At 34.7% G+C, this 12,495-nt stretch overlaps 1 protein-coding gene across 1 annotated transcript; it reads left to right on the top strand.

Moving 5' to 3' along the window:
- Positions 1-11,615: 11,615 nt before the first annotated feature.
- On the top strand, positions 11,616-12,164 carry LOC131034509 (caffeic acid 3-O-methyltransferase-like). Its single transcript, XM_057966011.1, has one exon. The coding sequence runs from the start codon at positions 11,616-11,618 to the stop codon at positions 12,162-12,164; it is 549 nt and encodes a 182-aa protein (XP_057821994.1).
- Positions 12,165-12,495: the final 331 nt, after the last annotated feature.

The raw sequence follows: 12,495 nt of genomic DNA, 5'->3' as shown, positions 1-12,495 counted from the left end.
TAGACTACATACAAGCTACCCATCCAAATGTCTATTCTAGAACCTTTTCCAATGATGTTGATTTCTCAATTTTAATACAACGGAGAAACAAGCTTAGACTACATACAAGCTACCCATCCCAATGTCTATTCTAGAAGCTTTGCCAATGATCTTTATTTCTCATTTATAATACAAGGGAGCAACAAGCTTTAGATCAATTGGCACACTTGGCAAAAATTTATTTGATTCCCTTTGTAACTAAATATATGCTAAAAGAATCTTTACATTTCTCATAAAGCACAAATATTTACTCAGTGCTAAAGGGAATTTGAAAACAAAACTGTAGAGCCTAATTATGCTAATTTCATCTAACCAACTTGACGACACAGAACATTCCAACTAAAATATTAGAAAACAAATAATATAAAACATAACACGTAATATATTGAGAAGATTGACATATATTGAATGCACGTAGAGGATACCCCATTTTCCTCACTCTTCAATAAACACCCGTGACCATTGGGTCTGGCAAGGCTCTATTTAAGTGGAGTATAGTCTCTAAGTGCTCTCTCCTTCATTTTGTGTAGGTTAGAAATAAATTCAATTATGACAAATGTTCAATATAATTTTGTTTAGCATATACACCATTGAGGTCATTGAAATGCTTCATTCCAAATTCTAGTGAAATCATTTTATTCAATTTAACACTTGTATTCTCAACAACTTGTCATTAATAAGGGTAATGCTTGTGGCCTATGGTAACATCTAGATAATCTCCATTTTCTAGTATTTAGAATTTTAAAAATACTATCAGTATCCTTAAGGAATGAAGGGAAATGAGTGTCTTTCATTTGATCATATCTATTTAATTCTTTGATTGAAACTTCTTATTAAACTTTCTGTGTACTTTTATCCATTTATCAACTTGTTTCGCTGCATATTATCACTTCTCCTGAACATGATCTTGTGTGACTTCCTCTCTTTTTGATTCTAACCTTCCTTGTAATCTCTCATGCTCTTTAATGGCTTTGTATGTTCCAACAAATACAACCCAAAATCTGTCAACATGTAGCAATAGTTTTTTAAATATTTCACTCATTAACTCTAACAACATTGGCTTTTATATTCTTCCACTATTGAACTATCCATTCCTTTCTTTTCTCTAACTTTGTTACTTCTAGTTTCCAATAAGAACTCTTTGTGATTCCATATTCTAGTGAAAGTGACATGTTTAAGTGCACATACATATAAATACATATACAGACACATACACATGCATACATAGATGTACATGTGTGTGCATGAGTATGTGCAGTTATGTTTGTGTGTATGTATGTATGTATGTGTGTATGTATGTATGTGTGTATATGTGTGTGTATGTGTGTGTATGTATTGATGCATGCATGTGTATGTGTATGTGTATGTATGTATGCATGCATGTGTATGTGTATGTGTGTATGGGTGTATGTGTGTATGTGAGTGTATGCATGTGTTTGTGTGTGTATGTCTGTTTATGTGTGCATACTCATACACATGCATACACATACACACACATAAATACATACACACACACAAATAAACATGCATACACACATACATACATACATACATACATACATACATACATACATACATACATACATACATACATACATGTTACTTAACATACATACATACATCAACATGCATATATACAGAAATACATACATTCATACACACATGTGCACACACATACATGTACATAGACATACACACATACATACATACACTTACATACATACATACATAAAAACATGCACACATAAAAACACATACATATACATGTACACATACATACATACATACATACACACACATACATATACACATGCATGCATGTGTATACATACACATACACATACATACATGCATATGTATAGACATACATACATGCATACATGTACGCGTGCATGTATGTGTCTACAAATCCATGTATGCATGTGTATGTTGGCATGCATGCATGCACGTATGTGTATGTGTGTATGTGTGTATGTGCGTGTATGTGTGTGTGTATATGTATATATTTATATACATGTGTATTTATGTGCACATGTGTGTATGTATGTATGTATTTAGGTACAGTATGTGTGTGTATACACATATATATGTGTATGTGTATCTATATGTTTATGTGTGTCATGTACATGTATCTAATTTTAATGTTTCTTTAAAGGAATTTGTATGTGTATGTGTATGTGTATGTGTATGTGTATGTGTATGTGTATGTGTATGTGTATGTGTATGTAAGCATTATTTATTTTTAATGTTTCTTTAAAGTAATTTGTATCAAATGTTTCAATTACTTCAAATTTTACTTTAAATTACAATTGTATATCATTTTGAATTATTTAAAATAGTTTTAAAAAATTATTTTTAAAATTCCTTCCACATACAGATATTTTCCACATGGTCGATCAGGCATCATATGGTAGAGTTCATCGTGAGGGCACTAACCAGACATCTAGACAGTCTAGTCGAATGCCTTCTAGTGATAGTGATGTTAGGGCTCGACTTTTTTTTGAAACCACTTAGGCCCTATAGCATGCACTAGACCATCTTGCATCCAAATTAGATTTTTCCACAACCCGAGCTAATAAGGAAAGGGAAAAGATTATTAGGGATGATTTGCTACATATGATTGACACTATTCAAACATATACTCCTTACAATGAAATGAGAAGTTGTGAGAAGGGATGTATCTTCTACATAGGTCCATACTATGTTCCCCCATTATCACAGTTTGAGACAATGTAAGATTAGAGGATATTTAGTTACCAGATGCACCGATCTAGCTGTGGCACCATTCATATATCCTAGATGGTTGGAAACTCATCATATGTGGCCACAAAAGAATGAGTTACCACTTTATTTTTGCAAACAATTGTTTGTAGAGTTTCATATGGCCTTAGACATTGATTATACATCTATACCAGTTAATGCTAGGAAGGGGAGAGGGAGGCTCAATGCTAAATTTAAATGACCTGATGCACCAGTTCTCATTAATAAACGAGCATTAGTTGGTCCAAACCTTTTGGTTCTACCAAAATGTTTGGAGTTATCACAGGCATCAGATGCAACAACTAATAATGCCAGGCGACTTATCTACTCCAGCATTGCACAGATTGCCACTCAGGTTGATTAGATGACATCTGATCATGTTGGGAGATATTTGTTGCAATTGCAGGGTACCATTACACACGCTAAAGATGCAACATCTAGTAGTGGCACTGATCCTTATGCCCATGTAGATATACCATCTCCACTTGACGTTGTATGGAAGACAAAGGTTGATCCTTTGCAGCAAATGAGTGTATTGTTGTTTAGTGATTTATTGGATTCATATACACTTCTTTCTTTGATTCTTGAGATCCCACTTGAGGATGTACCAACATGGGTGAGACAACATGTACATAGAGGTGGATCTAGGAGCTATGGCGGTAGAGAATCTCATGATGATATGGGGAGAGAGGATGGAATTTTTGTGCATCCTACAACCCCTGCACCATGTACATTAGTTTATCCTACACCTCCTCTTCAGCCTACACCAGGCAATCCGACACCTAAGCCACCACGACCTACACTGCTACCGCCTATTACTTTTATAGCTCCTGCTCGAACTCATGGTCACTATACCAGTTTTCTTATTGATAGTTTAGAGGATACATCATTGGATATCAACATTGACCATGTGTCCTTCCATTCATTCGAGATCAGTAGGATGAGGAGAGCCTTTGAGTCTCATGAGGTACACATTGTTTTTTCTATAAGGTCATATTATTTATTTATTTAAAATAGTGGATTTCAAATTGAAAAATTACTAACACAATTAGAATTTTGAATTATATATAGCATCGTATTACATTGGAGACATTAGTAGATTTGTAGCCTCCTTCAGCGCCTACACATGGTCACAGTCAGATACACACTATTTTTTTTCTTTCTGTAAGGTCATATTATTTAATTGATGTTAAATAGTGGATTTAAACTTCAAAATTATTAGTTAACATAATTTTAATTTTTTAATTGTATATGATCCAGGTTCCTGGACCACGTTTGAGTTCTTCATCTCGGATACCTGTGGCCCATGCACACCCTAGTGGTGCAGATGATGGATCAGACCAGGTAAAATTTTCATGTACTTATGTTAAAGTATAATTTTCATACTTATAGCTAGATAATATTTGCATATTCTTACATATATGTGTTCTTGCATGTACATTCTTTTGGATGGACAACATTTAGGACATGGATCAGTGGAGGGTCGACCAACTTAATTTATACGTTATCGTTGTTTGATGAGATTATATGTACAATGCATGTACTTTTTTTTTACATATATGTATTTGACACTTGTTTGATGAGATTATATACATATTGAACACTTGTACATGTTTGTTTATGTATCTAACACTTGTACATATTAGACACACTTGTTTGATGAGATTACTTGTTTGTTTGTTACACATGTCTATGTGTCTATGTTATATTTTTATAATAAGTTCAAGTAGAATTGATCATATTATTTTAGATGATAAATTTTGATATTTCGCTTGTTGAATTATTAATTTACTGATTTTATTTAGTTAGTTGAATTGTTGATTTAATTATTAAATTAAGCAAATCAATTTAAATCAAAAAGTGATTCAAATCAATTAATCAAATCATATCAATTCAAATAAAAAAGTGATTCAAATAAATTAATCAAATCAAATGAATTAAATTCAATGAATTAAATTAATCAATTCAATGCATTAATTTAATCAATTTATTTCAAATCAATTAATCAAATAAATTCAAGCCAATGAATTATTAAATTAATTAGTTACTTGAATTTTTAATTATTCATTTGATTTAGTTAGTTGAATTGTTGATTTAATTATTAAATTAATCAAATCAATTCAAATCAATTAATCAAATGAATTCACCAAATTAATTGAATTAAATCAAATAAATTTATCAAATAAAATCAATTCAATTCAATGAATAAATCAAATTAATTCAAACCAATTAATCAAATGAATTCACTGAATTAATCAAATCAATTCAATTCAATGAATTAATCAAAGCAATTAATCAAATCAATTCAAACCAATTAAATGAATTAATCAAACTAATTCAAATCAATTAATCAAATCAATTCAAACCGATTCAATGAATTAGTCAAACTAATTCAAATCAATTAATCAAATCAATTCAAACCAATTCAAAGAATTAATCAAACTAATTGAAATCAATTAATCAAATGAATTCAATGAATTAATCAAATGAATTCAATGAATTAATCAAATTAATTCAAATCAATTCAAACCAATTCAACAAATTAATCAAAATAATTCAAATCAATTAGTTAGTCCCATGAATTAATGCAATGAATTAATCAATCCAATTAATTAACCAATCCAATGAATGAGTCAATTAATTAGGTGATTCAAATCAATCCAATGAATTAATTAAATCAATTCAATTAGGTAATTCAGATACATCCAATGATTTAATCAAATTAAATCAAATTATTTAATCAAATCAATTAAAATCAATTAATTAATTCAACTCAATTAAGTGATTCAAATCTATATAAGATGGCATGCAACAAATTAACTCAAATTGTGCAAATTTTGATTTCAAAGAAGTTGCAACAGATAAACTCAAATGTTCATATGTACATATGTTATAAAAAATAACTCAAATGTACATGTGTGTACATATGTATAGTGATCCAAAAAAGATCTTGAATGTACATACGTACAAATGTATGGCGATCCAAAAAAATAGTACATAAATATATATGCATATATATACATGTATGTGTACATATAAATGCATATATAGACATGTTTCATGGTCAAAAAAATACACAAGCTCACTTGTTCTAATAAATTAAGTGAGCTCATGGTACATAAAATATGGATCCTTTATCTTTTACTATCTCTAATATCCTTTCATGATCTTTGATAGACAACCTCCACTTTTGGGAGACACAGACTCTTTTTTGTAAAGTTTCAAAATGTAATCTTGTTACTATAACTAAATCACTGTAATCTTGTTCAATAAATGTAACACCATTGCTATCTATCTTTGTTTGTTGATAATGCATACCTTCAACAACGATTGATCTAGTGGTATATTGTTCCCCATCAACATCTTCCACTGATTCTGACAATTTACATTTTGGTTTTGTGCATCATAGTAGGTAATAGTCAACACCTTCTACATTGTTAGCATCTGCAAGCACAAAAAAAATATCACTTATACACGGCAAAATACAAACAATTAAATTATAAAGTGTATGGTAGAATGTAAAAAGAATTCACATTGAATTAAAATTTAAACAAAGTACATGAAAAAGCATAAGTATATTTAAATAAAATGCAAGTGTACTTGGCACAACTAAATCAGAAACACGTTCATAATCAGCTGAATATATAGGCTCATGAATATCTACATTCTCACTTTTTTCAGATGGTGGCACTGTGACAAATTGTTTCATCTTCCATTCTGAAACAAATCCATCTCTAATATTTTGACATTGTTGAATATTTGCATTGTTTTCAATTCAATCAACAGAAAAACATGATTTTTATCTAACCCAAATCACAAGAGGTTTGCTATGTCCTGTAGTCATCACTTGATGCAAACTTCTAATGCCATTAATTGTTTGGCAATTATGATTGATCTATATCTTTAATTTCCCAAAAGTAGTATTTTTTGTATGTTGTGTCACGTGAACCAAAATGATTTTTGTACCATTCTATTATCTCACTAGAATTTTGTATTTTGTTCCCTCCAAGTTTATATTGGTGAAGTGCACACTTCACACACGCTCCTTCTCCATCATGCTCTCCTTTTCCATGTCTAGTCTAAAAAAAGTTCCACAAAAACTTTAGACCATATTTACCATGTTGTTGTTGATAGACAAATCAGATAACCAGAAGACAACTAAGAGGGGGGGTGAATTAGTTGTCAACAGATTATAGAACTTTAAGCATCGAAACCTTATTATTAGAATATATAAATTGAATACTGGAACAATAGATATAATAGTTAAGCACAAATATAAACTACGAAACATTTACCAACCATCCACAAAAGATAACACTGAGAATGCCATAGGACATCCAACATCCTCGTTGGATCTTTCATTGGCTGGAGTCAGAAATCCTACAACACCCAAGACTCTTCCGACGGCGGCCATGATCACTCATCTGGTGAGAGAATTTCATTGACCATATAGCATCCTCATCAGATGTTTCTTGGGTGGACGTCAGAATTTTGATATCTGTCTGATGAGAGAATTCCATAGGACATACAACATCCTTGTGGGATGTTTTGTTGACTAGCATCAGAATTCCGATGGTACCCAAAACTTGTCCGACAATGGCCATGACTATTCATCCAAAGAGAGAATACCATCGGACATTCAGCATCCTTGTCTGATGTTTCTTGGGTGGATGTCAAAGTTCCGATGACACCAAGGACTGTTCTGACGGTGGCCCTAGTTGCTCTTCCAACGAGAGATTGTCGTCAGGCATATAGCATCCTCGTTGGCTGTTTCCTTGGTGGACGTTGGAATTTCGACATCCATCTGAAAAGAGAATGCCATAGGACATACAACATCCTCGTCGAATGTTTCATTGACTAGCATCAGAATTTGCAATTGATAACCTCTTGTTGGGTGTAGCAAAGAATAAGGAAGCAATTGAGCTGAAAATGCTCTTGGAATCCTTTGGGAAGGCCTCAGGCCAAATTATCAATAAAGAAAAATAAATAAATAAATTCTTCTCGAACCCTGCCCCCTTAGAGGTTAAGATCCAAATAATTTTGAACTGTAAAACATGCATTGTTCCTTGCATTCACCTAGGCATCCCAATTGACAAAGAATTGAGGAACTCAAAACTTTGGGATCCTCTGAAGTTAAAGATGGATCAGAATATTAACTCCTGGAAAGGGAAACGGCTATCATGGGCTGGTAGGCTAGTAATGCTCCAAGCAGTTATTTCTACTCTACCCATCTACCTTTTATCTTGTTTATCCCTCACTATTGGTGCAAATTCCTTAATCATTGAAAAGATGAAAAACTTCTTCTGGCAAAATATTGAAGAAAAACATAAAATTGCTCTAATTACATGGGATAAAATCATCAAACCCAAGTCCATGGGGGGTCTAGGAATAAAAAATCTTGACTTGTAGAACAAATCCTTGGGAGCTAAACTAGTTTGGAAGTACATTAAAGACCCTAAAGAAATATGGGTAAGGATAATGGCAACAAAATACCTTATAGATGGGGATCCTCAAAATATTCTAAGATTTAATTCTCATCCAAAGGGATCTAGGACCTAGAATTTCATTGTTACCATCTTACCATCTCCCAATTCAAACTTTTTCTTTCTTACCACAACACTTTCCCTTTTCTACCCCAAAACCTTAATTCACCTCCAATGTTCTAAGAAGCTTAAAAGACATTGATCTCTCTCTCTCTCTCTCTCTCTCTCTCTCTCTCTCTCTCTCTCTCTCGTGCACACACACATGAATCTAAGACTAGATGTGAGCATATCAGATATCCTCCAAGACAACACATCACAATTCACCATTATTTTGAAACAACCTACACCTGGACCTAAAGGTATTTTTAAACACTTACAATATATTTCCATATATATTATTGTTGAATAAACCCAAGGAATTGATTACTTAATATCCACCAAATGTGCCTAAGGTACCAAATTTGTCCTCTTTAAACATGTTGGTATAGGAGTAAATAAACAATACTTTTGTTAGCTTTGTGAGACAACATAAATGATGATGCTAAAATTATATAGGATGTTGGTGCACTTATTAAAGATACCACAAAACTTGTAGAGAGATTATTTGTATTGTACAAGACTCCAATGTGCTATGAGGGTGCTAGTACCTTGAGTAGACACGACCCTATCCATATAGATAGGACTATGCAAAATCTACAACATAATTACTCTTGCTAACATCCTTGACAAAAAAATATTACAATGTAAAAATTTAAATGTGACCCGAATATTAATACTTTGTCCATCCCATTGAATCCCAAAATTGTTGCTCCACTTCTTAGAACTAAATTCAACTCGTAAGGCTAGGGTCGTATTCATGCAAGTGAAATCATCTCATCAACAGATCATGGAGGGTTAGAGGCGTATCGAGCCTCCAGTCACTGACCAAATTGAGGATAATAAGGCTTGTGATGCGATGGAAGAGTTGCCCCAAACAAAGTCTGGTTCGGCCCTTATTTTCAATCGTCCTCAGGTTGATGCTAAAGACAGAGATAGAGGGAAGCAATTTGTGGCAGATTCTCTACATATAGAGAATGTCATGCCAAAATTCTCTCGGATTGTGAGATGGGCGTCAAGAAGACTGCCATTCCCTGAAACCCAAGCAGAGGAGCGAGGAAGAAGCACCTTGGTGGAGGCAGATATGGTATGTGAGCCATATCGAGATATTAAGTGGCCCGACGATGCACAACTTAGAGAACCATCACGGGTTTTTGAGTTGCTAGGTCGACGACCATGGTATACAGAGAGAAATCCCTTAGATAAGGTTCGACGCCAGTTTGGGCAGGAGCAGCCAAAACGGAGGTGGCGTGATGATAGAAAATGGTCAACTCGTGTGCAGGGTTTGTCAAGAGCTCCTAATGGAGGCGAAATAAGAATGGTAGGCGTGATGCAGACTTTGGAGACAAGGAGGCACAGAATCAGGTTGTTTCACTCATGGAAACTGAAGAGGCAAAACAAGATTCGGAGTTTTGAGAAGTAAAGAGAGTTGAGAAGGTTAGTGAATTTGCGGTCTTGAATGGCACATTAGGAGACAATGAAATCTGTCATTTTTTTGGTGAGTCGGGGCATAGGCAATATTTATGTCCGACAAGGCAAATCTGATAGCGAATCATACTTCTGGGCCCTGGCACACCTAACGGCTGGGGAAGATGTAACAGATTTTGCTAGCTTGGTACCAGAAACTGTCGGTGGTCTTACATACGGCGACTTGCTTATGATATTCGCCCAGCATGGGCTACTCGCGGTATTTTCCCAAAAGGGCGTTATGGACTGTAGCAATAACCGCCGTAAGAATGCACTCGATGGCATCCTGTGGAGCACGGATACCCTGTTTCTTGTGGTACCGCAGTATCACTTTGCAGATATGTGTTTGAAAGAGTGCCTGATTCTGGCTAGTGATGGCGTTTGGTACATTGTGTCTACCGATGTGGCATGTGAAGACTCCTACAGATGCCTGGTGTTTCATAGTAGAGGACGAAGGAATGGCAATAAGGTGAAATCTGGCGAATCCAGTCCATTTGGCACGAAGGTGGATAAGCATATCAACAACTGGGTTAAAGTAAAGCTGGTATCAGAGAATGATGTCTCTGGAGTCCCTGAATATTTCAATGATTCTCAGGGACAGGCAACAAAAGATGTCGGTATGATAAATGGTCTGGAGCAACCGGTTATTGATGGGTATTTACTTCTAGAGTCTATCATTGGACCAGATACTTTGAATGTAGAGAAAGCCCACGATGTTTTTGACAAAACTCCTGAAACAAATCCATTTTTTAGGAATACATTGATTGTTGATGTTGTATTTGGAATGGTCGACATGGGAAAAAATGTCGTAAATGACAGTAAGAGTGTTTTTGTTAATATTGACTTTGAGAATGACCAAGACAGGAATGGTGAAAGTATCGATATATCAGCTACAGGAGTTAAATATACTGTCATGTTATTTAGTTTTATTAATTCTCGAACAAATTTTGGCGAAACTTAAATCTTCAATGGGCCTGGTTCTGTAAGAATCGAAATGGAGAGCAGGGGATGTCGTTGTGCATGGCTTGACTGGTTAGCCTTCAGGGGGAGATTGTTAGGAATATGAAGTCTAACGGTCTCATGACTGTTCATCTTCATATACTCTTCACTTGATAGCTGAATATGATTGTATAAGTAGATGAGTACAAGCCATGTAAACATCGATTGGTTAATAGAAGTTATTCCCTGCTTGCAAGTGGATGTAGCCATTTTTATGGTGAACCATGTGTTATGTGTTATTTGTGTTTGCCTTAATTTTCTTTTTGTTGTTGTTGTGTTCATATTATGTGTTTTCTCTACTCAATTTAAAACGAACAAATAGACAAGACAACCTAACTATTACACAGTTGACAAGCACTAATGGTGAACACTAAAGTTTTGTGGGACTGGTTCTTTGGGTAATATTATATTATGATAATGCAAAGTAAAACGGCAGACTCCATGGGTAGAAAGGTCAAATGAAGATTGTGACTTGATTGAGTGGATAGTAGACTTTTGAATTCATGGTGCTCTTTCCTGATATCTTCATTTGTGAAGTTAAACCTGGAAAATGTGAATTTAAACCTAGAAGCCTATTCATGTGTGGGCATGTAGATGATGCTGAATTCAAAGTTCATGTCGACGACATGGAGATAATGCTGAGCTCACCAAATCTATCTTATTTTATCATATAGAAAGCTCTGTCAATGTGCCTCAGATAGAAATCTCTATCAATGTGCCCCAGAATCTGCTAGTGCCACCATTATCAACGAGGAAGAATGGTTTATGGCAATGGAGCTAGGCTTCTTCACCTGCCTCCCTATAGTCATCATCGCTGCAATAGAGCTTGATGCGCTACAAATCATAGCCAATGCAGGCGATGGCCTTCAAGTTTCCCCTGCTCAGATTGTGTCCCAAATTCCAAATGTAACAAACCCTGATGCAACAATTACTCTAGATAGGATTCTGAGAGTTCTAGCAAGTCATTCCCTCCTCAACTATTCTGTAAGCACATACAAGAATGGAAAGCCTGAGAGGCTCTATGGTTTGACTCCTCTCTGCAAATATCTTGTGCAGAACAAGGATGGCCTGTCCTTGGCACCACTGGCCTTGATGAACCAGGACAAGGTGTTCATAGACACTTGGCATTATCTTAAGGATGCTATTGTTGAAGGGATCCAACCATTCACCAAGGCACATGGGGTGAATGCATTTGAGTACCCTACCAAAGAGCATACAGAGGAGGAGTTCAAAGACCTTGGAAAAGCAATAGGATTTGCAAGAGGTGTGAAGCCAATTTGTTGTGTTAATGGAGCCTGGGTTAATGAGTTCCAGAAATGATTTCATTATTTCCAAAACGCCCCCATCAAAAGTGACTGTGTTATCCACTATGTATGTGGGCCATTAGGCATGAGTTGTGTGGTTGTTTGCTAATGGTAGTAGCTGAAATGGCCCCACCTGATACCTAAAGATTTATCTTCCTGCTTCCAAATGGTAATTAATACCGAAAAAATTATTTACCGAAGTAGTTGAGCCTAATGGGCATATTGTATATTGCAATTAATTATAAGATATTATTAACATCGAAGGGGTTGAGTTTAATTAGTGTGTACAATAACAGGCAATATCATTATTTTCTTATAAATACATTGTTGTGAAGTTTATTTGGTCT

Source organism: Cryptomeria japonica, chromosome 11 (assembly GCF_030272615.1).
Source record: "Cryptomeria japonica chromosome 11, Sugi_1.0, whole genome shotgun sequence".
NCBI classification, from domain to species: domain Eukaryota; kingdom Viridiplantae; phylum Streptophyta; class Pinopsida; order Cupressales; family Cupressaceae; genus Cryptomeria; species Cryptomeria japonica.
This window is presented reverse-complemented; position numbering and strand designations above follow the sequence as displayed.

What these genes read in the sequence shown, in the direction of transcription:
- LOC131034509 (XM_057966011.1), top strand. Translation starts at nt 11,616, where the DNA reads ATGGAGCTAGGCTTCTTCACCTGCCTCCCTATAGTCATCATCGCTGCA.